General features: G+C 39.5%; 1 protein-coding gene across 1 annotated transcript; it reads left to right on the top strand.

Moving 5' to 3' along the window:
• On the top strand, nt 1-27,307 carry CFH (complement factor H). The gene is made up of 24 exons (XM_079313480.1): nt 1-209; nt 3,959-4,144; nt 5,922-6,027; nt 6,728-6,804; nt 8,525-8,719; nt 10,942-11,112; nt 12,618-12,797; nt 14,232-14,432; nt 15,649-15,825; nt 16,098-16,274; nt 17,128-17,304; nt 17,446-17,619; nt 18,505-18,687; nt 19,344-19,526; nt 20,033-20,215; nt 21,413-21,592; nt 21,942-22,148; nt 22,792-22,968; nt 23,600-23,776; nt 24,718-24,894; nt 25,352-25,534; nt 26,132-26,332; nt 26,578-26,772; nt 26,918-27,307. Exons 1-24 carry the CDS (start codon nt 149-151, stop codon nt 26,935-26,937), a joined length of 3,948 nt encoding a protein of 1,315 aa, XP_079169606.1. The 5' UTR covers nt 1-148; the 3' UTR covers nt 26,938-27,307.
• Nucleotides 27,308-27,362: the final 55 nt, after the last annotated feature.

Below are 27,362 nucleotides of genomic sequence, written 5' to 3' on the forward strand. Positions count from 1 at the left end.
AAGTGACTGCTGTAATCAGAGTATAAATGTTTTGCAAGGTCAGTCCATGGACCAGTTAAGTAAAAAAAGGATTGGAAATAACACAAAGTAATGGAAAAAAAGTAGGCCACAATACTGGATGTGTTTGCTGAGTTTTTGAATCTCTAGAATGTCGTTCTTGGGCTACACAGCTCTGCTCCTGTGTTGGCTGCATTGTGCTGCACAGAGAGGTAAGTTTAACTCCTGTCTTGGGGTGCTTATGGAGGTGGTAACTAAAGCAGTGTGCAAAGGCATTGTAGGGTTTTTCCATCAACTTCTGGCAATAATTGGCATTTCTTCTGGCAGCATTCAACACTTCTAGTATTTAGTGTCCTGTCAGAGAATTGCTTCCACCTATTTATTTGAATAATTACTGCTGTTATTAATCTGTTGCTAACTTTTTAAATGATTGGTGTCTCACTATCAACTGAGTCAGACAACTAATTTTCTATTAATTATGTTTGCTAATTATGCTAATATCTAAAACCAGGAAGCAACTGGTAGATTAAAATAGAAATGCACATTTATGAAATATTTTGTTTCTGTCTGGAATAACCAGTGAGGTGATCTGAGGAGGATGAATGATTACCACATTGATGGAAAAACTCCTAATATATCTATTTACTGACTGATTTTAGTCTAAGAAAGGAAATAAATATATACAGGTATGCTTTTTCATGTTTAAAGATGTAGGTAGTGTTCTCTGTATCTTTTCAGAAACCTTTGATGCTTTCTGTTTATCTGTTCAATGTATTTTTCTTGGTTTGTGTTTATATTATTTAGTGTATCCTTAGTCATTTGTTTGCTTTGTGTCTGAATTCCTTTGCATAGGATGTTGTGAGGAGGGTACTGTGTGGTTTTGAGCTAGTATGTCTTTGCTTGGTGCAGGTTGGTTTTAATTTTAGTTGAAAGTTATGAAGACCTTATTAATCCAAAAGATCCAATGGATTTTGCTTTGAAAAACTGAAAAATCGGGAAATAAATTTATGTCCTGTCTTAATTAAATATAAATAAATATTGCCTCAAAGCAACTAATAGTCTGTTTTGTTTGCAAAAATGTGCAGAAAATCCTGGAATTTTAAATTAAAGTTTGCCTGAATCTTCACTTTTTCACAATGCTTTCTTTAGGTCAGGGAGATTGGAAAGAAATGTGAATGTAGCAAAATTTGATTTATCCAGGGCAACTATTACCATGGGTCATGCAGGATTCTTGTTTAAGCTTCATGCTGCAAGTCTGTGAGAGTTGTTCTCAGAGCTGGGTTTTGCTGAGGGACTGAAAGCTGCTTGTACCTGGATTTGTAATTGTGCTTGTACTTTGTAGAAGCTGCTACCAGCATATTATGGGCAAAAAAAAAGCAGCTTGAGCTATTTCTAACTGATGTCAAGTCACATGTAAAGACTGAATGAGTTAATTCCAGCTCTCCTGGTCTGTCAGTAAAGAATTTGAAGGTATCCATTCAGTGCATGCTTCTTAATATAGAAATAAAACCTTCCAGTATTGGTGAGTGCATGATGGAATTAATATAATTTTGAAGTACAACCTGCCAGTAGATTTCTTCACCTCAGGCCACTGAGAAACTGCATACACACACACACACACACACACACATATATAAATATATAGATATGTATATACATAGTCTGACACTTGATGGTAACACACCATCAGGGCAGGAGTGGGGAAGAGTTGAGCTAAAACCCAGCAAGACCCAACACATCTTAGAAATGATGAAGAGACTAAGGAGATTTTCTTGTCTTGTTTTTGTTTTTTTAGTGCAAGCAAGGAAGAGTTAAAAGGCTGCATTCTGCACAACAGACAATAAGAATATTGTACAGTTCAGAGGGAGGAATAAAGAAGTTTTCTCTGTACTCAATAACCTATTTTTCAAATTATAGATTTCGGTGCATGCTCTCAGCTTGCAAACTGAAAGTGCTAACTCAAACAAGGTCTAATTGAAAATATGTGGAATTAGAAGCATTCTTTTTCTCACCATTCCAAAGGACTTTTTGGGTAAACTAACCATTTTTAACACACTTGAATGAACCAGCTAGAGGATTCCTGTTGATTTTGTTTTTTCCTACGTTTTGCAAAAAATGTTGTTAGAATTTGTGTCTGTCTTTTCTTGCTAAAAGAAGTCTCTCCTACATTTTCTAGAGTAGCCTAGTACCCTCTAGTGCACAAAACCAATAATTTTTATTCAGATGTAATTATTCATACAAGGGAGAATACTTATCAAGCTAATTGGAAAATATGTGAATGTATGGGACCTTCTTCCTTTAGCACATCAGCAGAATTGTCAGTCTGTCTAATTCTTCTGGCTACTTAAAACAGTCAAACTAAAGTTATTAGTTACAATTAACATTATTTTCTTTATATTTTCAAAATGCCATACTGAGCACTTAAAATTATACAGTTTTTCCTTGCAACAAATATTTTTTTTTCCATTTAAAAAAAAAAAATTATAAAATTATGCATCTAATTTGGTTGGTACTCCCCTGACTGAAATATGAGTGAGTTCTCACGGGTGTGTCTTTGTAAACTCAAGCAAAACTCACTTCCCACACTTTGGGATTTCTAACACAAAGTGAGCAGCTAAAATACTCCTCCTTCCACATCAGCTATTTATTGTGTGATGTGATCTCTGCAGTGCAGTTCAGTGAGCTTTAACTCCACATCCCTCACACCAGGAAAGATCCCAAAGATTTTTCCTATAGTCCTTTTTCCAGGCAGCCCCTGGGCAGCCCGTGGGGAGGTTTCAGTGATGATATTTCTTTCTCAAACCTGTGGCCTTACAGCTAAACTGGGGAGAGGATATCTGTGCCAGGTCTCTGCTGAGTAATGAATCTGCTCACCAAGGGATTTCCTTCCCTGGTGGACATGTCTTCTCCCATTAACTTTCTATAAAGAGATTTAATTCCTTTTCCAAGGCTTTATTCCTCAGGGCTTTTTTTATTTATTCCTGATGAATGCTTTCATGTTCAGATGGAAAACAGAGTCCATTGCATTTAATTAACTAGGCTGGTCAGACTCTTACCCAGAGTGAGGCTTCAGCTTTCAGAATAGGCACATTTCAATCACCCAAGCTCCAAAATCATAACAATTATTTCTTGGCAAAATCATTTAGTCTTCCATTAAGAGTCTTCCAACATTTTCCTCTTTACTTCTCATTCTCAAGGAGTTGAGGAACTTCTTAATAAAATTAATTTAGGTTTATTTGTTGTAGTTCATATGCACTTAGCTGTTCATTTCATGTGCACTGAAGAAGGCCCAGAAAGGAGCTTTTGAACAAGGAGTGTTAATATTGTGCTGATAAGAAATACCAGACACCACCATCCACTCCCCAAACTGAATCAAAAAGCTTGGAAGCTACAGGTCAGAGTGAATACCCAGAATTAATTATATTGTGTAATAAGGAACTTGTAGGTAAGGAACACGGGGAAATAAGTTTTGGGGTATCAGGTGATGTGGGCCTGGAGAGAAACTTTAGGCAATGTAAAGATGAGAGAAGGTTTGGCAGAACTTAATCAAATGACACGTGAAATAACGTCAGTAAAGGTAGTGGTGGGTGGAGAAGAAAATAGTTTGGAAGGGAAGTCCAGAGTGCACAGAGTTATTCTCTGCCCTGGAAGGACAGGCCTGGAGCAGCTCCTGCAGATGGAAGGGTAGGAGGTGAGAACTAGGACACTGATCTCCTCTCAGGCTTTATAACTAAAATCTAGTTCAGGAGCCACCTGTGTCCTGGCTGTTCCCATGTCCTTCTATTCACATTCCTACAAAATGTGGATCCTTGCCAGTTTCCTAATGTGCTGATTCTCTAGAAAACACTCTGGTTTGATCACAAATGGCTCCAGGATTTCTCCCTACATTTCCTATTGCAAGATTGTTTTGGTGTTTGTAGCATGTATTACAGTCACCAATGTTTTAATTTAAAATTTTTAGCTTGTGAAGAACCTCCTCCTAGGAGGGTAAAAGAAGTGCCTGCTAAAAGATGGGACAAGCCTCCCTATCCACATGGGACTCAAGCAACATACAACTGTCGGCCTGGATATGTAAAAATGGGAAGAGTTGCGTTTCGGTGCACTGATGGAGAGTGGAAGCAGATGCCCCCAGCGGCAGAATGCAGGAGTAAGTGTTTACACAAAGTACCTGCAGACATTTGATCAGGCTGACCATATTCCTTGCCAGTGATGTCAATGTGAAATTGTACCTTTGCTTGGAAATTACTTCTTTTTGCACTTTTTAAAATACCACGTTAAAAAGGATGTGTGAATAAGGGAGCTTTTCTAAGTTCCTTTTCTCCAGATCACAGAATTTGTTTTGTTTTCTTTTCAGAAGATCTTATTCTAGGCAATGTAATTACATTACATTATTAAAATAAATTATTAAGTTCTTAGAATCTGCTTTCAAAATTTTTTAGTAAAGCACAAACCCAGCTTCTAAATGTGAGTCAAGAGACAGTTTCTTCAACTAGTTCTATGAAAGATATCATTTCTTGCAAGTGGGAAATTATTTTTCCCTGCCTTTTAAGCTGTAATTCACAATTAGGATGAGAGCTGCTATTTATTATCTCTAGCATACTGTGCTGAGAGTTTTCAAGTATCTCACACCTTCATACAGACTTCATTACTGAAGAAATTGAAGTTTGTTATCATTAGGCAGTAGATACTTCTTTTCTGTAATAAATGAGCTTTAAACACAAAGGAATTTTGGAAGCAAGGTGTTATGCTTGTGTATCTAACATACAACATTTTTACTAATACAATATAAATATTTTATTTGAGACTATAAATCCTGGATGTTGTTCAGAGGTTGATACATACCGTGAGTAAGAACTAATAAATTACTAAAAGCTTTTTTTACATTTTTTTACTTTGTCTCAGCGTTTAGATTTTGTTGTGTAATTAGTCAGTGAACACGGTGAACACAATATTGAATAAAGCACAATAGTGAACACCATGCACAAACTTTGGTGTGGTTTGTAGCATGTTTTAGCAAATGCTGCCACCCAGTGAGAGCTGCTGCCACCGGCAGGGAATGTGCAGGGAGGGAGGAGGATGCTGTGCCACAGGCTGGGGGAACATGGTCCCACGGCAGGACAGAGGACAGACACACTGGCCAGGGGTTTCCACTTTCTCTGAGTCCCACTGGACTTGTTTAGGGCCTACCCAAATACATCTCCATTGTTAAAAACAGAGGCCCAGGAATTAAATTGCCTTGCTTGACAAGAATCAGGAAAGGTTTCTGCTGAGGAGGGGTAATAGGTTTGAGCTATGCAGTTTATTTTGCAGCCATACTGTGAGATCAGATAGGGATGAGTGGGAGGGATGAGTGCTCAGCTTTGCCACTCTTTTGGGAATCCAAAACAAAGAGTTAGGGAAAGTCCTGTGGGGAGCTTTGTGCAGCAGGCACTGAGGACCAAAATAATTCCTGTGGCTTCAGATGGCCCCACTTCACTTAGCAGAATCCCCAGCAGATATAGGAAATTTAATTTCTAACCATAGACTGGAGGTTTTGGATCAGATTATGTCACAAATTGTGTGAAAATTGCCATAAATTTGTCATAAAACAGAATATGAATCCAGCCTTTTTAAAGGAATAAGGCATGCTAATTTGTTTTTGGGGGTTGTTGTAGGTAGGTAGGCTGATTTTTTTGTTTGTTTGTTCGTTTTTAAATAAGCATATTCCAGCATGTTAACATTGAAAACTATGAAAATAGTGATAAAAAGGAGAGGTTAATCAAACTTATGCTGAACATTTCTGAATTTTTGAAAGCCCTCAAAGACCCATACTCACTACTAATCACTGGAAAAATGTTGTCTTTCTCTTTGTCACCTTCCTCTGTATGGTATAAGTAAGGCTTTTTCCTTTTTTTTTAATTTTTTTTTTTTTTTTTTTTAACCAGATAAGCCCTGTGGACATCCTGGAGACACTGAGTATGGTTTCTTTGAACTTACCATTGGAAGTGAATTTGTGTTTGGTGCCAGAGTTGAGTACAGATGTAACGATGGGTAATATTCATTTAATTCAATATATGGGAATTGACAAAAGGTGTTAATTATACTGACAGTTAGAGATTTGTTCTCTGTAATACAGCTTACTAATATTTAATGCTTGCTTATGTGCTGTAAAAAAATATTTGACAGAAGACACTTCTGGCAGACTCATTCACATGTCTTCACTGAATGCTTGAAAGAAATCCTCTATCCATCTCCTCCAGTGAAAATTGCAGCAAGTCAAATACATGGTATTGTGCCTGTATCTGGATATTTTATTCCTGAAAAGCAAATCAGCTTTGGTACAGAGCTTCAGCCATGCTTTTGCAGTTGGAATCTAGCCTGAGTTCCACAAAGAGAGTTCCAAAATCAATATTCTCCTCAATCCCTTCAGTTCCTCACTGTCATTTCAGAGTAGCTGTCCCTCCTCTGAGTGCATTTGATAGAGCAAGCCAAAGCTTGCCATCTCTGTAATGAAGAAGCCTTCTTTCTTATTTTTTCCTACTCTCTGATTTGAATTTATATTTTCCCATATGCAATTAAAAGAAAGCAAATAGGGAAAACACAGCTAAGAAACTACTCAGTGTCATCACATTTTGGTTATTCTGTGCTGGAACACCTGAAACCCTCTTCCTTTGCTTCAAAACCAGCAGCACTGTTGTTCCTGTCACATAATGAAACTGTATTTCAGCATTTTTGCTTTTTATTTGGTAAGATACCAGATGCTCAGCCAAAGGAATTACCGTGAGTGTCAGGCAGATGGATGGAGCAATGATATCCCTCATTGTGAAGGTAAATGGAGTTTGACATTCAATTCTCTATCAAATTGTCTTTTATCTGTCTGATGCTATCTAAAATAATCTGTGATTGCTTTACTAGTATTAATTCAACTATGTTTAAATTCAAGTTAGGCAGCAGTGAAGCTCTTAGAGTGACTGCTCAGCTCTTTTAGTCCAATGAGCTTTTGTTAAAAACCCTTCAAGAAGTGGAGTCCTGTCACTTCCAAACTGGCTCAAAGCTCTTCCTCACCTAAACACCCTGATAAAGTAGTTACCTGCAAAACATGGTTGCAAATGACATTTGGGATGATGAGTTTCCTACCAGTGTGAAGGCATGTGTGTTTTTAGCTACTTTCCTCCTCCATCTTTGTGAAAATCCTAAGCATTAAGATTTTGTTAAGATCTCCCTGTTAGACATTCAAGTAAGAGTGACAGCAAAGGGGACACACACATCAAGACTTAATAGACTGGGTGCCTCAGATTATGGTTTTAGAAACTTTTTTATCAGTTTCAAATTTGTATGATCATGAATATAAGGTTCCTGTTCTTCACAGGGATAATTTTTACTGCTTTATTTTAACATATATGGGCAGCAGTGACATTTTTCTTTGGGTTAAGCTTCTGATGTCAGGAAAGGGTCTCTAAGAACAAATGAAAGTAGATGTCTTTACTAGACCTTGCTGCCTGTGGTTTGATTTTCCTTGGATTTAGATACTTTGCATTTATTTTACTGAATTTTGAGGCCCCTCACACTTGGGTATTGAGGTCTGTCTGCACCATATGGAACAAGGGTTTTCAACATTTTTTGTCATGTCTCACCAAGATACTTCAGTTTCAAAGTCCTCCTAAGTTATCTCTGTAATGGTTGAGTTTTCATTGAAATATGATTGCCTGTGAAAGAATGTAGAATATCCTAAATGTGAAGAACCCAAGAGGCAGAATATGAGCTCATGGAAAAGGCAGATGACTTTTAAGATGTCAAATGTCAGAGAGAAGTAGCTTTGGTAGACAAAACAGAAGCCACTTTTGTACCTGCTCAGTGGTATCCATGTAAGCATCTCAGAATGAGCTTTGATAGTCATTTCCTCCCTTAATAATACATATCTGATGACATAAATTAATTCTTCTTTTTTTCTGCAGGTACAAAACTGGGAGGTACAAGAGCTCTAATTAATGTCTACCACTGTTTGTTTACTTTAGTAATATAATTGCTCCAATAACTTTAATTAGAATTTCAGTTAATAAAATTTAATTGAACTGTTGTAGGCAGTGTGTAATGGAGTGCTGTTCCAGATTTCTGTCCATAGCAAACTCAGTTTGGCACAACTCTAAACAAAGTCAACTGATTTTGGCCAATTTTAATGGTGTCAGTCAAGGCTCAGCTAACCATTCATAGAATGCAGGATCCTGGGATAATTTAGACTGGGTGAGGTCATCTAATTCAGTGGATGTTCTGTCTTTAGCCTTCAAGGGTGGAGAAGAGGATTGTGAGAGAGGGTTTAAAAGCTTTTTTCTATGTTATGCTGTCTTTTTGCTTAGGGCTTTGTATTACACTTGCTGCAAATGGTATCTGAATACATAGCTAGAGTGTATATTTTTTAAATATGTAAAGAAATTAGAGTGATTTTTCTGTATTTTAACTTTGTGTGTCAGCTTATTTTACAGACTAGATGTCAAAATTACTGGGATTTTTTTTTTTTTTTTTTTTGCCTTTCCTTGTTTTGTTTTTCCAGTAATAAAGTGTTTACCTGTACAAGAACCTGAAAATGGAAGGATAATTATGACAGGTGCATTTGAGCTAGGCCAAGAATATTCCTTTGGCCAAGTTGTAAATTTTGAATGTAATGCAAAATACAAGCTTGTTGGAGCTGGAGAGATTGTTTGCTCTGCTAATGGAAAATGGAGTCATGATGTGCCTCAGTGCCAAGGTAAGAAGGACACTATTTACTGTGTGTCATTAAGAAGCTTTGTTCTCACAGACTCCTAAATCATGGTTGCCATATGGGAAGCCACAAAGTTTTCACTTTATTTCACAGCAATTAAGCATAGTTTATCTGTAAACAGTGTCCACTGCATATATGAAAAAGTAGGATAAGAAAGAAATATAATAGTATTGGATACTAATATGATGATAATAGACCATCTGTTTGTTCCACATTTTTCCTACAAGCTCTATCTTTTGCCAGGCTGCAGTCAAATTCTTTGATATGTCTGCATAAGAGTCAACCACTTCAATGTTGATTTAACCAAAGTAATCAGAAACAGCTCTGAATCTGTGTGAACCAAGTTTAGTAAACAAGCAGGATTTTAATTCTCAGGGTATATAGAATAATAATAAAAAGTTTGATTTTTCTTTCCTCACACTAATGTGTTTGGAAAAGTTGGAAGGTTTGTGTTTGGTTTTTACAGAACCCCAGTATCAGTGAGGTGGTGTGGGACTTCTGAAGGTCCCTCAAAGCAATTAGCTGGGGCAAGTTCCTCAAGAATGTATTCAGTCAGTTTTTGGTATCTCCAAGGATGGAGATCCACAGCTTCTCTGGGTGGCTCACTGCAGTGGTTGAACTGTTTTCAGTAAAAACTGAGAAGTGGCATTTCCTGTATTTCAGTTTGTGCCCATTGCTTCTCACTGTATGGCCAGTGAGAAAGGTCCAGTTCCAACATCTTTACTTTTGCCTGCCCTACTGGAGCCAGGAATTTACACATGTAAAAAAGCCTGTCCTTCCTCCCCCAAGCCTTCTTTATTCCAGACTCTCTTAAACCTCTCTCTATCTGTCAGTTTTTCCAATCCCTTTATTATCTTCCTGTCCCTTGCTGGATCTGGTCCAGCATGTCCCTATTCTTTCCTCTGCTGGGAGTTCTGACCTGGAAAAACGTGGAGGGGCAGGATCACCTCTTTTGGTCTGCTGGCAGCATTTTTCCCAGTGGAACCCAGGGTGTTTTCTTTGCTGCAAAATTCCACTGCTGGCCCCTGTCCAACTTATCCATCAGGACCACCAACTTTTTTTCTGCAAAACTGCTTTTCAACCAGTCAGTCCCACACTGCCCTGCCTGCAGCTGGTACTGGTGGATGGGATTATCCCTCCCAGTTTCTAAACAAAGAGTGGATGGGATTGGATTGTCAGGGTATGAAAATGAGTCCCAGGAAGATTATGGTAACAAACACTTAAATATTCAGAACATCAAGTTTCTTAGATTATTTCTATGTTATTTGATCATGAAGTATGTATTTAGAAGAGCAGAATACACATGTCAGAATAGCAAATACATTTATGATTTGTTCACAATTCCAGTGCTGCATTTTGCTGCTTTGAAACCCCCAATTATTATATTTGTACAGCATGAAGTGGAATTAAACATTTATGCTTGTAACATTTGCAGAATATAATGAATTTCATTAAACAATGACAGTTCCCATGAACTATATTTCATTCCAAACATAAAGTAAATTCAGTAAAAGAATGCAAGAGAACTCTTTGATGTCCTATTCTGTGACCTAGGAAACAAAACATTTAATAACTTCTGGCTTTATTGAATGCATTTTTAGGAACTGCAAGATCTTGGTGATTTTATTTGGTTTGACAAGGAACTGGGAATATTGATGTTCTTTTAGAGATATTAAGCATTCTAGTATCATTTTTTCAGATACTGTAATTATTTTCTCCTTTTGATGTTATCATTTAATTCATAACCTACTGGCTCTGAGAGCATGTGAGGTCTGTTGGAAATCACAAAGAAATTATCTGAAAAATAGAAAATCCTAAATTTCAGTAGCCTAGTGTCTTATTTTGGAAGGTCTTCTGCCTTATCTCTTGATTCTAAATCCATTAAAGTCCAAAGCAAAGCCCTGAAATCTGTATCATGAACCAATTTGCAATTGAAGCTGTGCTGCACCACATTTTCCACCTGAAGCCCAGAATCAAATAAGTGCTCAAATAAGTTTCAAGCAGCTTCCAAATGTGAAAGTTTTTGTGAATTTAGATGAATACTCCCCCTCCCCTCACCAAAAAAACCAAAAAAAACCAACAAAAACCAAACAACCAAGAAATTAAACAAACCAAACAAAAAAAACCCCTTAAATTTTATTGTCATATAAATCTATTCTTAGGAAGTAAAATTAAAATACCTGTATTTTTGCCTGTTTCAACTTCAGAAATTTCCTGTGACGTGCCAGAAATTCCGAATGGATATGTCCGTTCTCAAAGGAAGTCTTACAAGGAAAATGAAATAATGCAGTTTTTCTGTAAAGATGGATACAAATATGGTAACAGAGCAGATGCACTGTGCACTGTATCAGGATGGAATCCACCTCCCGTTTGCACTGGTCAGTCTTGCCTAAAATGGTTTTGCACTTAAATTGGGTTTGGAAATAATTTTAGAGATTAATAAGTTCATTCATAACAAAATAAATCCATCCACATCATGAAGATACTCATGAACACTGGAAGGATTAAGTTCTGAGGAGACCAAAAAACTGGGTAAGAGTTTCCCATGAAGGGCAGTAGCAAAACCAGAATCTTGTTGTGAATCTTTACACATTAATATATTTACAATGCTAAAGCTCCCTGTTGTTTGTTATCTCTCAAATGCCTTCTGAGCAGTTCATGTGACATGAACATGCAAATCCACAGTTCCTGAGGCTAGTCCTGTTTGACATCAGCCCTCTGGGTCATGGATTTTATCTTAGTTTAATTCAATTACAGCACTTGAAGGCTGTATTTAAATATCCAAATATGCACATAATATCCCAACTGAAACAGTTTGATTAAATTTTGGGGAACTTATAAGTGGCTTGAATTTTCTTCAAGAAATTGCCAAAATCTTGAAACTGAAAAAAAAAAGTTGGCAACAGGACAACATTGTAGGATTTTATGCACCACCCACCTTCCTGGGACCTCTTCCAGAAAGACTCCTTTAGAAATAAAGACTTGTTGTCAGTCTTGGGGCCCACTCTGTCCTTTCTGATTCAACATTAGTAATTATACCAATTAATATGCATTGCCTGCAGTTTTACAACATACTGCTTTTGAGGAGTGCCAAACAAAACATTCTTCTAGACACTGGTGTGCTGGGCTCTGGTACTTGGGGTGTACTCAGTGGTTCTGGGTCCTACTGGTGTTATCACTGGACCTAGAGGATTCAGCAAGGCATGCATGAAAACTGAGTTACCCATCCTCACTCCACAGCAGAAACAACCTGTAGTTACCTTACAGTCATCCCCTCCCAGTCCTCAGGGTGTTGGTGGTGTTTTATGTACATAAAAAAGCCCCAAAAGACAGGCTCTGGTTTATAAATATAAAAATATATTTATAAATATAAATGTTTCCCTGACTGCTCTGGACATAAAGATATCTTGAGTTTTCTAGAATAAGATTCTTGACTTTTTTCAGTTGTTGAAATACTTCCAGTGTCAATAATAAGGACACTAATCTTAATCACACAACCTTTGAATGATCAGTTCCTAGTCAAGTATAATTTTTTCTGCAGTTAGGACTTGCCAGTGAAACTGCCCTCCTTTGGGACAGTGTCCATAAATGAGCCCAGCAAACCCAGCTGCAGAATGATCTGGGAAAAAATTAGGTTCAGTTTAATGGCTTCCAGTTCTTCCTCCAACCATTCTCTTTGCAATTAAGTTTTAATCTTCTAATTAACATTAGTAACATATGTCACTCTTCTCTTACAGAACCATTCATTTCTAAGAGTGAGGAAGAAATGTAATCTTTTCTTTAATAAAATTCTAACAATTTTATGCTGTTATGACAATTAGACCATGAACTTAACGCAATAAATTTAAACATATTCTTTTTTTTTCTCTCTGTTTTTATTTAGAAATTATATGCTTTCCTCCAGTAATTTCCTCTGGGAGCTTCAGACCTCAAAAAGACAAGTACATACTGGGTCATACAATCACAGTGGAGTGTGAAGCTGGGTTTCATTTTAAAGCAACAACTGGCAGCACCACAGCTGAGTGCACCAAGAATGGCTGGCAGCCTGAGCCAGCCTGTGTCCGTGAGTAGCTCTCATGAATGAAGTCTGGAAGTATCTCAGACAAAAGAAGTTAAGAGCAAAACTTGAGGAGCATTAGATACCACACTTGTTTGTTTTTTTGGTTTTTTTTTTCTTTGTACTGTAAAGCTTAATTTGATGCTTTAGAAAAATCACCTGGAAAAACAGTGGTGTAATCCAGATTTGCATTGTGTTTATTAACACACATATTAGCTCTTACTGTATTTACAAATCTGTTAAAACGTGCTACAGTCAGCTCACCGTCAGGAAGGTTTGTGCTCCATCTGAGGAATAACATCCCAGTCAGGATTAGAGGACATGGGGAGTTTAAAGTAGCCAAACCACAGGTAATGACTGGAAGATGGCTTTCCTTGTAGTATCACAGCTCTAGATTTTTACATGGTATTGTAATTTGGTATTATGGACAGTCACTGAATTTTATCTATTTCATAATCTGTCAGATAACAAAGCAAAGAATTCTTGATGGTTGATGAGTTCTTTCTTGGGTTCAACTTCCCATAACTGCTATGATAGTTTTGCCTAGTAGGCACAGTATAAAAAAATAATTATGTAAATTAGCAGGTAGCTTCATAATTTAACACTCTTTGATATTTGATCACTGAAAATAAAGCTTAGAATGTGAGAGAAACCCTGATGAAATCAGTCTTCTAAAGAAACCTTTGGATAAGATGATTTGAGCTATTTCTGAAACATGTTCTTTTAGTATCTGAGGTAATGTTTTCTCTATATCAGTTGGGTTCTAAAATTGTGGTGTCATTCTGAGCCCACTTCACTCGTTATTGAATGGTCTGTCCAGTGGGTGATCTGCTCTGCCCTGGCATGTAGGCTCTGGGTCAGAACATTTTGGGAGGAACCTGGGTTAACTTGCATGGAAGCTTCTGAGAATCTCCTCCTTCTATCCTAGACTTGCCCCTGGAAAGGATCAGTTATTTTGTGGAACCAAGCAGAGAAAATAAAAGTGCTGCAGCTTTAAAATAAAAATGAGAAAAGGAAGAGAGTTTGCTGCAGGATCCCAAAACCTATAAATGGAGATGGCAGGAGTCATCTCAATTTTAAGAGTTCACAGTTCAGTTTCTGTATCTGAGCCAGATGACTGGCTCTCTTTATGGTCAGAACAGTAAATTTAATCAAGACCCTCTACAGTGTAATCACAAATCATCCTCAGGAGTCTGCTGAGACTGCTGGCTGGATTTCTGTTGGTTGCAATGCAATTGAGGGAAGTAACAAAGGCACTGACAAAGACCCCAGGAGCAGAGCATGATTATTCCTGCACCTCTTAGGATCTGCCAGGGTGTGCAGTCCTGGTTCTGACCATTTCTCATAACACTCAGATGAAGAAGCTGAATCTGAATTGTGCCCTGAGCTTTCTATCATGCATGTGTTATATATATTGTTGCTCTTACATTCTGTTTCAAGGGAAACCATGTGACTACCCAGTCATAGAAAATGGCAGGTTGAGTAGTACCTATGAGAACTACAGACACCGTTACTTCCCAAAGAGATATGGACAGACTGTAGATTACTACTGCCTTGATGGCTATTCAACCCCCACTGGAGATTCCTGGGTTCGAGTCACCTGCTCTGAAATAGGCTGGTATCCACAACCAAAATGCCTGAGTAAGTGCATTTCTACTATTTACTTAATTCTGGTTTAATTCACTCTGATTTAATCAAAGGTCTGTTCAGCAGAACTTGTTCTGATGCAACACAAGATGAAAGTTTCTGGAAGTCAAACTGCTTTAGTTGACCCCTGGAACTGCACACAGGCTGTCTCCCTGTCTGCAGAGCACAAACTGTCAGCTGGGGACACTGAAATTATGCTTCTGGATTTTGAAGATTGCTTACTCTTGAAAATATTCATTAGAGTAAGAAATGCATAGTAAACCTTCCTCTTCTCTGGCTTCTGGATAACATGCAAGCACATACTTTCATCTACACCAGAGCTGCACACACAGAATTTCTACTCTATATATTCTCCCTTAAGTGGCTTAGGCACTTTGGCACTTAGTCTCCATCCTCTCTGAGAAGCTATGCCTGGTCCCTTTGGAAAGCTTTTAGAGCTGAAAAGGTGTCACACTTTTGCAATAAGCTGAAATTGATCATGCTAACAGCAAGAGAACCACATACACTGACTCAGACTTAAAATTAATCAAAAACAGCGAGATGAGCCCTCCTCCCACACATCTTCAGTCACAGCAAAGCTCCTACCTACTGGTAGGGCACAAAAGTGGATTCCAAAAGGTTGCTCATTGCTTGTTGCCCTCAGTGGAGTGGTGATCAGTGCAGGAAATGAGCGGAGCCCTGCCTGGAGGAAAGGAGCAGGCACTCAGATAACACAATATAACATTACTTCAGCCATCTGCCTTATGTCTGGGCTCTTGGGAACAGAAAGCCTTAGAACCAGTGTGCTAAGCTGCTGCTAAAGTCTCTGGAATTAGTTTAAGAGGCTGCTACACTTCCATAGAAAAGATGAAATCTGCTGGAGGCAAATGCTGGAGTTAACTCTGGGCATACATCAACATTTTAGAGATGTACCAGAGCATACTGATGTGAGAAGCACTGAACTTATTGCTTGTGAACACAAGTAAGAGATTTTTTGCTTACTAAACCACCTCACACCACTTTAAGTAGTAACTTCCACTTCTATTTCTGTGGTCCATTAATTACAAAACATGCTTTCATTCAGATTTGCACACAAGTATGTTTTTGCCATACAAGGCTACAGAAACGTGCTTGGAGGCCTGTTTGTTAGTAACACTTGTTAAGAATTAATTTCCCTCTGTTCTTGCTGTAGAAACCTCTGTGGTTAAATGTACTTTCCTTCCCTTTTTAGAAAAATGTTCCATCAGAGTGCTGGACAATGGATATTTCACAGGCCGTGGCTGGAGCGATTTTTACAAGGAAGGTGAAAAAGCCAGATATGTCTGCTACAATGGCTACCAAGCTCAGCATCAGGAAGTCACATGCACCAGGAATGGCTGGGCACCTCCTCCAAGATGTATCCCTAAAAGTGAGTGTGCTTGCCCTTTGGTGAGGTCTCCATCTGAAACTATTTGTTGTAGTGGTAATTTCTGAAAATGAAGACTCTCCTTCACAGAATGATTTAGCAGTAAAGAATTTAACATACTATGAAAGTTTTCTCTCAGAATTTAAGATTGAAACATCCAATCAAGGCTTACATCCATTTAAATAACATATTAACATGTCATCCTTCTGCTGTGATTTTTATGCACCTAGTTTAGCAGTGCTTTACTTGGAAGAAATCTTGTCTGTCTCTTTCAGAAAAATGCCAGAATATCGGTTTTGAGAATGGCTCCTTGAACACAAGGAGGACAACATTTGATTTAAAAGAGAAGATCCCATATCAGTGTTACCCTGGTTTTGTGACTCCAGAAGGACAAGAAACAGGACACACACAGTGCCACGAGAGTGGCTGGACTCCACCTCCCAAGTGCATCAGTGAGTAGCTAAAGGTTTCAGAGCTCCCTGTTGTTGTCACCAGTGTGTTCTGTGGCTTCAGAGATTTGTCACCTTGATTTGTAGAGGCTTCTTACTGGGCAGAGGGATACTCAGATAAAGGGCTGATCCTCCAGAGATTAACCTCTCTCAGGCTCCAAGAAATAGAGAGAGAATGTAAAGGATCTTTTTGTATCTCTTAGAAATAGAGAGAGAATGTAAAGGATCTTTTTGTATCTCTTTAGCACTGAGTTAATGACAATCACTGACCCCTTCAGTAGTTCTTACCTGGTGCCAATTTATGAAGCAACATCTGTGAACTGAGGCATTCTGCCAATCAGAACTTTATTGAAATGTAACCAAACTAGAGAAAAATAGGATTCATTATTTCCAAATTCCTTCCTCTCCTGAACACTGGTATAATACAGTAAGAGACTTAACCTTGAATTGTTGTTTGTTGGCCGTAGTATTGACCAACTTTAGCTGCTATTTTATCTGGTCCTTTTGTTTCAGACTGCCTTTACCTAGGATTTTGTGGCTTTTTTCTAACTCTCAACTGATCATGGGAACAGCAGTACAAACCATTTGCTATGATGCCTAAATTAATAATGATGCTAATAATATGTAGCAAAAGGAAATAATTGAATCTAAAGAAGAAACATTTATCCTAAATATTACTTCTTGACAAATTTTGGAAGATTAATACATTAGATAATATGTGAATATTATGCACATTCTACAATAATATTCTGACAATGCAGAATTATTGATGTTTCCAATATACCTACAGGGATGCTGCTTCCAAAGGGCAGCATTTCTGGATAACTAAATACACTAACTTTGTTTTATTCTACAGAATCATGTGAACGACCAGGCTATATTTCAGTTCACCACACACAAAAAACTGTGTTCATGCCTGAAGATACAATTGAGTATTCATGTTTGGAAGGATACAAAACTGTAAATAATATGCCAACTGATACCACAGTGTGTGGCAGAAATGGAGAATGGACTCCAGAGCCCCAGTGTCATGGTGAATATTTTTGTTTTTTCTCTGTCTACACTCTGTGAAGCTTTTTTCTTCAAGCCTTCCTTTGGTTTTGTTCTACCCAGTAGCATTTCATGTGCTTTCTGTGGATTGTCCACTATAAGTTAAAATATTTTTTCTCCATAGAAATCAAATGTGCACCACTGCCATTGAGTGATGGAGATTTCTCTCCTAAAGAGAGTAAATACTTCAGTGGGGATGTTGTGAAATTTACCTGTGCAAAAAACTTCATAAGGGTGGGAGCTGCCTCCACTCAGTGCTACGACTTTGGATGGTTTCCACCACCACCAGTGTGTCAAGGTAATTCTTCTGCAATGCTAAATTGAGCTGGTAAATGGATTGCATAAAATATTAATCAGGTTATTGACTTTAGTGTTTGGAAAACTTTCTACTGTTCAAAACTCTATAAATAATGTGCAGCATGGCAATGATTAATTTGAGTAGTGACCTCTCTTATTGTATTCCAAAGGTCCTAGTTTTCCCTTTGCCTGATATTGACACCCATGAGATATTGCATCCTGTGTTCTTTTTTTTTTTTTTTTTTTTTGGTGTTCACATGAAATTGAAAGAAAAAATGGTATTGGAGATGACACAGAGCTGGACCCAAATAAAAGAAACCCAGGGAAGGATTTTCCTGTGAAATCATTTCCCTTTCTTCTCAGTCAATCAGCTTTTTTTGTGACTTTTACTCTGTCATCCTTTTTGCTCAAAAATGCATTTAAAAGCAAGTCTAATTTCATATATTTAGTTCTTTAGCTCAGGAGCATTTTAAGCTCCCCTAATAGGGACTTCACCCACTGTATCAAAAGTGAATTCCTTTAATATACAGGGTATGTATGTGTGTATGCATATATATATTTAATATTTTTTTGCTGTTGTTTAGGACATAGATTATCCCTTGCAGAATTGTCAATTTTCTCTTAAAACTGGGTTGGTTTCATCAACCACTTTTCTCAGAGCAGGCATTGACAGTGCATGGAAGTGTGAGACAAGAGTGAGCCTAAGTCACCTGTATCTGTGATCTCCAGCCCAGCATGAATCCAGATATTCAAAGGCATAAATCACCTGCCTGTTTAACCTGTTCCACTGATTTTTCTTCACTTTAAATGATACATTCCATTTGTTTTATGTTGTACTTAACATATAACTGTGGTGAAAGTGTGAGTTTTGATCTCTTGATTTCAGCCAGTGTCAGAGGCTGTGGACCTCCCCCTGAGATTGCCAATGGAAGTTTTGTTAATGGCTCCGTGGAAGAGTACCAGCATGGGGACAGAAAGCAATATGAATGTGACAACGAATTTAAGTTGGTTGGATCAAAGGAAATAGAATGTATTGATGGACAGTGGTCATCTCCTCCCTCTTGCATTGGTAATCTACACAGCTCTTACTTCTGAGAAGTCAGTAATTCTCTGCAGGCTATTACATCATAGATATTTTCACAATTAAAAATACGTATTTGCAGATGTAATGTTCTGTTCAAGATAAAATTGCATGACAAGCCATTACCTTGCGCTGTCATTACCACTGCAACAGTGCCAGTCCAAAGCAGGAGCTGCAGTTCTCACAGAGAGCACCTGCAGATGTGACAGCTCTAAGAGACTTTACAATGGGTTTCAGTTCTTGTAATAATTCTGACTGAAAGGGCACGTTGCAAATATGCAGGTATATGATCAATTATAATTTTATCTGATCAGAATCAGTGATTCAGGTGACTTGAATTAATTGAAATTCTTTTTACCCTTTATCATTTATGTACCAGCAGTTTGGGAATGTACTGTCCACTGAAACTACCTGTGGATCATGCCAGTGTTGGAAAAATAAGGGAAAAGACAGGAGAGCAATTTAGCAAACTGGAGAAAAGATTTACATACTCCAGTTGTGTTGAAATTTAGTTGCTACAATTAGTGGGTGTAGGCTTGTTTTACCAAATGCAAATATAGCTATTTTTATTTAAGTTTTTTTTTTTTCAGCTATTAATACGTGATTGATGTATTATTGTGGAATACTTCTGCTCTTTTCAACAGAAGACAAACTGCCATGTGAATCACCTTCCTCTATCCCAAATGTTGTTCTGCATCAGGCAGACCAGACCCACTATTCACATGGGGATGAAGTAACTTGTGGATGTAAACCAGGCTCTGGCAATACTGAGGAAATGAAAATAAAATGTCTTAATGGAGAATGGAAGCCTTTACCTGTTTGTGCTGGTAATCTGTTTTCATAATATTTGAGATGTGAGTGTAGCATAGTTGTATACAAAATTTGAAGGACTTGAGCCATCAGTATGCAGCCAGATATGCTATAGTTTCATGTATCAAAACTAAGGGATTTTAATTTACTCCTTTTAAATAGAAGCATGACCTTCATCCTGGACAGACTCTGCACCTACAGCTTTGTAAAGGGAAGGAAATAGGCACTAGCCCAGTGGTTGAAGTCAATTATTAAAAGGAATTCAAAGTAATATTAATAGCCACAATGTGTTAGGCATGTCCCACCCTAACCACTTTTATGTGGGTTAGTCCTTCTCACTGAGTCACAGAATGAGTAAGGTTGGAAGGGACCACGGGGGTCATCTGGTCCAGCCTCCCTGCTCAAACACCCAGTAAAGTTCTTCCTCAAATTAACACAGAACTTCTGTATGACTGATGACATCTTCATCAGTACATCTTGTCTGATCTAAATCTCTTTTTAAATCTGTTTATTTTTTTCTCAGATGCATCCCCTCAGTGTGTAATTCCAGAGGATGTTGAGCTGGTACGCTCTGGCCAGTATCCCATGCCAAGAAGGAAGAATGGGTTCTATAAAGTTATACATTACAAATGTATATTAACTGATCAAGATGTTAAACAGGCAACTTGTGTGTCTGGGAGATGGACACCAGAGATTGCATGTACAGGTGTGTTTTCACATTTGGATCATTTCTTTTGATACAGGCATGATAAATGCTCATTATTAAGGATTCTGAGCATTGCTGTATCACTAGGCTGGAATAGAAATATTTACTTGATCATATGCTAAAGGGTAGTTGTGGCCATCATTTGAGCAGTTAAGTAAATTTAGATATTCACCACTTCAGTAAGGCAGACTTAATGCTCTCTACTCTGACAATTGGAATGGTTGTCACTGGCACTTCTGATCTGAGAAAAGAGAAATGATAAATTTAAGCTCAGTTCTTCAAAAGGGCTTTGCTCTGATGCAAAACAGAGAGCACGAAATTCAAGCTCCAGTCAAAGCTCCTTTATTTCCTCTAAATATTCTAAATTTTTCTATTCTGTTTTTTTCTCCATTTCTCCAATTGCTTCCTAGTGAAACAATGAGAAAAAAAGCTGAGCTGGCCAGTGAAAAACCACAGACCCAGAGGAGGCTTTCCATATGTAACACACACCAGAGATCAATGTCTTCAGGGCTGCCTTTATGCATGGCAGAGCAGGATATTGTCTGTAGAAATCATGATTGTAAAACAGCCATTGCCTCATTCCTCACTTTGGTACACCTGATTTATGGGAGATGATGGCTGGAAGTGGGAGAAGTATGGCAATTGCTGTCCCTACCTGTTTTCTACAGCCACTAGAAACAAGAAACCAAGCTCAGGAATACCCCTCAGATCTCTGTCCTAGATCATTCTCTCCTTTACTTTCCTTTGGCAGAAAGAATCCTTCATTCCTGGAGTGAAAAAACTTCAGCCTATTTCTTACTTTCCTTTTAGCTTTCTCATTTAGCTCTATCAGCTAAGTCTGAAGAAAGAACTCCAGATGTTGGTTTAGTTTTCCTAAAATAGTTCATTATAGAGAGAGGAGCAGGAAAAGCACACAAGACTGTGCAGCTGTGTGAGAAAGAAAGGTGGGACTACAAGGAACTCCATGTTATCTTGGTGTAGACAACTGTGACTGTCTTTTCTATGCCTCTGAAAGCATATGAGCACCTGAAGGCAGCTCTGTTGTTTCTGAAGAAGAGCAAAATGATCATAGTATTAATTAAACTGAGGTAGCTATTGGAGTTATCTAACATCTGTGTTGTCTTGGTTGTGCTGTAATCTCTGCTGAACTGCTGCACTCTCTCTCTGTTCTATTGTAACATGAATGTGTGTCCTTAGCTGCAGAAAGTGAGTGCCCACCCCCACCTCAGGTGTCTGGTGCTCAGCAGACAACAGCAGGAAGAAACTACAGGAGTGGCAGTAAAGCAGTTTTTTCATGTCTTGATGGTTTCCAGCTCGTTGGTGCAAAGGAAATAACCTGTACAGAAGGGAAATGGCAATCACCACCTCACTGTGTGGGTCAGTACTGGCCTATTTCTTTTCCATCATTTTGTTATAATATCTGTGTTACTCATTTGCAGTCATCATGAGCAGGAGGCTGCTGTTTAAGATGTCCAGGTGCAAACAACTGTAGTCTTTTCATTTACAGACTTACCTGAGATGGTGTATACAATTTTCAGGTAGTCCCTCAAGAGCTGTGTGCTTACTTTGTTTGTTTTTTTTTTTAATATATTGCATAACAGAGTCTCAGTTTTGACTGGGGGCCTTAAATAGTAATCTGCAATCTGTGAATTATTTATTATTTAGTTACAGTTGCAATATTGATTATCTTGCATTATTGTTTATCTGTGTTATCTGTGTTTTTTAGAAAGACCATGTTTGTCACCACCATCTGTAGAATGTGCTGATGCTCCCAGGCTGGAAAATCCACACTTAAAAATTGAAAGAGAAGGGGAAACAATTTATCTGGCTGGTGCTAGATTTAAATATGTTTCTCATTCTGGATACATGTTAAATGGACCGACAGAGACAAATTGCTCTTTGGGAAAATGGACTGAAGCTCCTTCATGCTTGGGTAATATCAAAAATTACTGGTTTTTAAATGCATTTAGCAATGAAATGGAAAAATTTTAAACTGGAGGTTGATCAGTAAAAACTGATTTATTTTCCACTCTATATTTTCCATATTGGAATCTTACCTTCCATCATGGATGTCTTCAGAACAATCCTGACGGCATGCAAAACTGACTTTCTGAATGCAGCTTAATTTTTCAATATTCCTTCATGTTCTTGTAGCCTTTGTTCAATTCATATCTCTGCCAGATGAGTCCTAGGCATATCCTCCTGATCCAAGGATCTCTTTTCTACAGAGTCCACTGACAACTAGAAGTTGCTGTGGTGCCTCAGGGATGGAAATCACATCAGTGTAGCAAGGGAAAAAAAACATTGAGTAAAACTTTCTGGCATGTTTAGAAACAGAATTGGTGTATTTCAGCAGCTGAAATCTGTATATTTGGGGGAATGACTTGTCTAATCTTCTGTATGCCACCTTTTATACAATTATTAACTAATTATAATTATACAATTATATAATCCACTGTCAGATGACAATGCTGGTGTTAGGAACATTTCTCTAAAGCACCTGTTTGATGGAAAAAATACAGTTCTTCAGTGTGTATCCCAGTAGCATAAGCATCAAATTTCTGTTACCTTTTCAGAAATGCCATGTGGAAGTGTTCCAAAAGTTGCCAATGCTCAATTTGAAGGCAGACAGAAGACTTCTTATGAGCCTGGTGAAACAATCCGCTACCAGTGTGATTCAGGGTTCCTGCCTGTTGGTTCCCCTGAAATTATCTGCAGAAGGGGAAATTGGACAGCATCACCCTTCTGTGAAGGTAGAGATTCTACTTCTGAGTAATCCATGATCCTTCTTAGCATTTCATGTTGCGAATTAAAATAATTTTTACTTGGGCATGCAGGTGAGTCAGGTCAATAGAACCAAAGGTGACTTGCTTTGAATGGGCTGCCACCACACCTGTTTTTCTGGCTTCTGGGAAACAACAAGCAGGGTAGATCAGCAAAGCAAGCATCTTCCTGTGGGCTGGAGCTGGTAGCTGAATCCTGGCTCTCTGTTGAAATCAAGCAGGCAGATATGGAGGAATGTGTGCTGACTGCAAAGAGCAGATAACTGTAGGGTAATGGATCTTATTTTCACATCACTAAGAATGTCAGTTGCTGACAGGCACCTTCAAATAATAAATAAACTATGCCACTCTCCAAACTGGTGGCACACGATGCTGTGCAATACAGCTGGCTGATCCCTCTTTTTGGTTACTTTAGGTAAACAATACTGGATGCTGAAGCATTGCAGAATGAACCATATAATATATCAGAATAAACCTTCTTTTTCTACCTGTAGAAAATAATGTGCATTACTCAAAGTGCTTTTGCTCCCCAGGAGCTCTGGAATGCTCTGCTGTGTGAGTCTTTTGTCTCTCACTCTCCTCTCCTCTCCTCTCTTTGCAGATGTCAGCTGTGGAGCTGCCCCTGAGATCCCCAATGGGCACATTGCAGACTCTCTTCAGGAGAGGTATCTGCCTGGGGACATAGTGCACTATCAGTGTGAAAGCGATTTTCTGATGATAGGTGGAAATTACATCTTTTGTTCAAATGGTCAATGGTCAGAACCACCAGTTTGCAGAGGTAGGAATCTGTGCTCTCCCTTTGCCTGTTAACATGGAGGCAACCAGCTCTCCACCTAACTACTCTGAAGACTTTGCCTTTTTTACTTGTCTTCTTTGGCTACCCCAACTCTGAGCTTGCTATTAGTCCCTTGCACAGCACTTTAATTAATTCTTTAATTTAATTCTAGAGATACTGGGAATATTTCCATCAATAGCAGAAATGTTCCTGAAGCAGCAGGCCCTAAAATGTGCTGCTCTGTCATTCTCCTGGGTATTTCCCCAGTGTCCACCACTTCAGTGACTTTCAGTGGACAGACATGTAAGGGTTTCTCTCTTGTGTTCAAAGCTGAATGGAAGCAGCTGTAGGACAGAGAAGCAGCTTTCCTTCTGCAGTGCTCTACTCTGGCCAATGCAGACCCCAGCAGAGAGCCAGATCTAAACCATGTAAGACCTGCTAGGGCCATGGAAGTGGATTGTTCCTGCGACAAGGAACATTCAGGAGCTGTCCCCCCTCGCAGTCTGTGTCTGCAGGGTGAGCACAGCTCTGTGGAGCTGGCTGTGCTTACCCAGCCCAGAGCAGCACAGGCTGACAAGCTCCTCCAGCACCACCAGCCCTCCAGAGCTCTGCACTTCAACAGGGAATCAGTTTGGCTGCTACCCCTGTGGTTTCCAGGAAGGCCAGGGCTCCCCAGGGAGAGACAAGGCTGGTGTGGTTCTTCTGCATGAGTACAGAAACACTGGCTTTTTCTAGAAACTCCTACTGACCCTGCCATTTCCTGAGAGTCCCAGTGTTCTGTTGCCACAGCCACAACTCGTTACCTTCCCTATGGTGAACTTGTGACCCACCTGAGGCAGAAAATGTATACAGAAATTATAGCAAGGCTAATTCCTTTTACTTCTGGTTGTATAGATGAACATCTTAAAATCTGCAAAGGTAACTACAGCCATATCTGTTTTCAGATGTGACATGTGGACCTCCTCCAGAAATTGCTGGTGGTAGAATTGAAGGCATTAAAAAGTCCAGCTATAGCCCTGGGGAGAGTGCAAAGTATCAGTGCTGGCAAAATTTTAAGATGACTGGGGATTCCACTGTAGTGTGCCAGAATGGGAACTGGACAGAGCTCCCAAAGTGCAAAGGTAATTTCTCTTTCTCTTTCTATTCAGTCTGCTGTCAGTGATAGCATCATAAAGCTGCCTCATTGTCATTTAGCATCTCTGTCCTCATGATTCACAGCTGCCAAGGCTCTGGCACACTCAGGACAAGGCTATTTTCCCAGGTCTCTGTTCAGATGGGATGTTTACCAAGCTGTATGACCCAAGTGGCTTCACTCAAGAGGGCCCATTGCCACATTTTATGCAGGGCAAGATGAAATCCTGCAGCCAGTTGCAAGCACTTAAGCTGTGCTCAGATAGAGTGAGCTGGGAGTTGTGAGCCTGAACATTGGAGAAATGAGAAACTTACTCCTGCCAGCTGTTTGGTTTTCTCTCTGCTTTCCTCTGCTTCTCTTAGTAGTGCCAACATAGAGTGGGTGGGATTTCTGACCAGACTTTCTCTGCAGTCAGACTTCCTCTCTGACTGGGAAATTTCTTTCAGGACAAGCTGGGAGGTGTGGTGCACCTCCATCTATTCAAAGTGGAGAGCTTCTTGTCTTCCCCTTGCAAGAATATCAACAAGGAGATACTGTGGAATACAAATGCCCGAATTTCTACAACATGAAAGGACATGCAACAATCACCTGTCTTAATGGGCAGTGGACAACCCCCCCAGTTTGCCTGGGTAGGTGGGAGCCTGTGCTGGATGGCCAGAGGCTGTGTGACTGCTCCTCTTGTCTTCTCAGACCCCTAGGGCAGCGCTGGTGCTGGGGCCACAATGCTGGCAGGGCAGGATGGCAGTGAGCCCTCCTGTTTGTCCCAAAGGAGTTTCTTCTTAAATTCAGCTCCTGAGTGCTCTGGGGCTGGGGACATGGCTCCACCCAGCAGACTGTAAGCTGGGAGGATGGGTCTGCATGTGTGGCAGTGCTGGGGAAAGCCAGAGGTGCCTCTGTGATGAGAAAACAAATTTAGAGAAGTACTGAGAAGAAGACAAGGAGGGATCTCAAAAAAATATATGGGGAAGTTCATTGGTGCCTGGTGCCTTCCCCACCTGTGCTTCATTCTTGCCCTGACTGTCCCTATGACAAGACTGCTCCCAGGGCTTTTCACTTCTTCCCTTTAGCTTGGATGTGAATGTCTTTACTGTTGCAAGTAACAGTGCTTCAGAGCACATATTCAGAAACATTTTTTGATGTGAAGAACTCCTGTAGGCTCTAGGGGCATCAATTACATGTGATATGTCTGTATGAAGTGCTGAGACTCTTCTCATGACTTTTTCAAGCGGCCTGTACGGCATCAGAAGAAGATATGGACATCAACAACATTGAGCTGAAATGGGTTGCACAGAACAAGCTGTACTCCACCTGGGGTGACTACATTGAATTCCGCTGTAAACCGGGATATTTGCCAGACCCGAGCATTTCCAGCTTCAGAGTGCAGTGTGTGCAGGGGACCCTGCAATACCCACGGTGCACAGCAGGAAGTAAGTCCTGCCCTCTTCAGCTTTGCTGCATTCTTAGTGCTGAAGGGAAGCAGAAAGCCTTTCCTGGCTGAGCCAGCGTGGGGCAGCCTCCTGGAAGCTGCAGGTGGAGGGGCAGTGCTCCCAAGGAGTCAGGGGCCAGCACACCTGAGCTGGGAGAGGCCCTTGGGGCACTCAGGGGGTGCCAACAGAGCATCAGTTGTCCAGTGTGAGATCCACTGGCTAATATCACAAGTATTATTTTGCAGGGAGCTGTGTCCTGGATAGGAACACTATGGACGAGAACAACATTCAGTTGCAGTCAACCCGCCAGCTGAGCCGCTCCTATCCCTCAGGAGACTCTGTTGTGTTTGAGTGCAAGAGAGGGTACCAGATCTCCCAGATAGAGAAACTCAGAGCTCCGTGCCTGAATGGAGTCGTTACATATCCCCAGTGTTTTAAAAGTAAGTGCTTGCTGCCAGAGACATGGGGCAGGGCTTGCAGAAGGCAGTTCTGCTGAAATTGCCTGCTCACTGCTCTGAAGAGCCCTTGGGGTCTGTCAGGATTGGTATTCATGTCTTTCCCCCCTTTTTTTTCCTCTTTATACAGAAAGTTATTGGTCTGGGTAAATGGAAATGGCAGGAGGGAGCCCAGCTCTGGAAATGGAAGAGCCCTCAACAAACCCGGTGATTTGAGCTCAGTGTTTCCTGGTCTTTCCCATTTTGCTGTGCTTTGTTTGCAGCTTAGCCAAGCTTTTGTCTTGGAATTTGTTCTTGTTTTTATTATTGGATGGTTGTGTTTGCATATTATCCACATTAGATCTAGTTTTGTAAATGTATTTACATTTTATGCAGCCTAAGGGTTGTGCTTGCATTTTATCCATTCTATACTGATCTCACTGTTATTTTATTAACAATTGTGTCCTGAAACAGGCTTGCTTTGGTGGCATACTGAGACAAGAATTAAAGCTGACAGGTAATTTGATTATCAGCACACAAAGCGTGTTTGGCCTTGTCTATTCCTACCTTCTTCTCCATGCACTTGCTTGGGAATG

This window comes from Erithacus rubecula, assembly GCF_903797595.1.
Source record: "Erithacus rubecula genome assembly, chromosome: 10".
Taxonomy (NCBI): Eukaryota; Metazoa; Chordata; class Aves; order Passeriformes; family Muscicapidae; genus Erithacus; species Erithacus rubecula.

Bases quoted from the DNA above. Each gene is read 5' to 3' on its own strand.
- CFH (XM_079313480.1), top strand. From the start codon at position 149: ATGTCGTTCTTGGGCTACACAGCTCTGCTCCTGTGTTGGCTGCATTGT. The intron at 14,433-15,648 runs GTAAGTGCATTT...TTCCCTTTTTAG, and splicing joins TCCACAACCAAAATGCCTGA to AAAAATGTTCCATCAGAGTG. The intron at 26,773-26,917 runs GTAAGTGCTTGC...CTCTTTATACAG, and splicing joins ATATCCCCAGTGTTTTAAAA to AAAGTTATTGGTCTGGGTAA.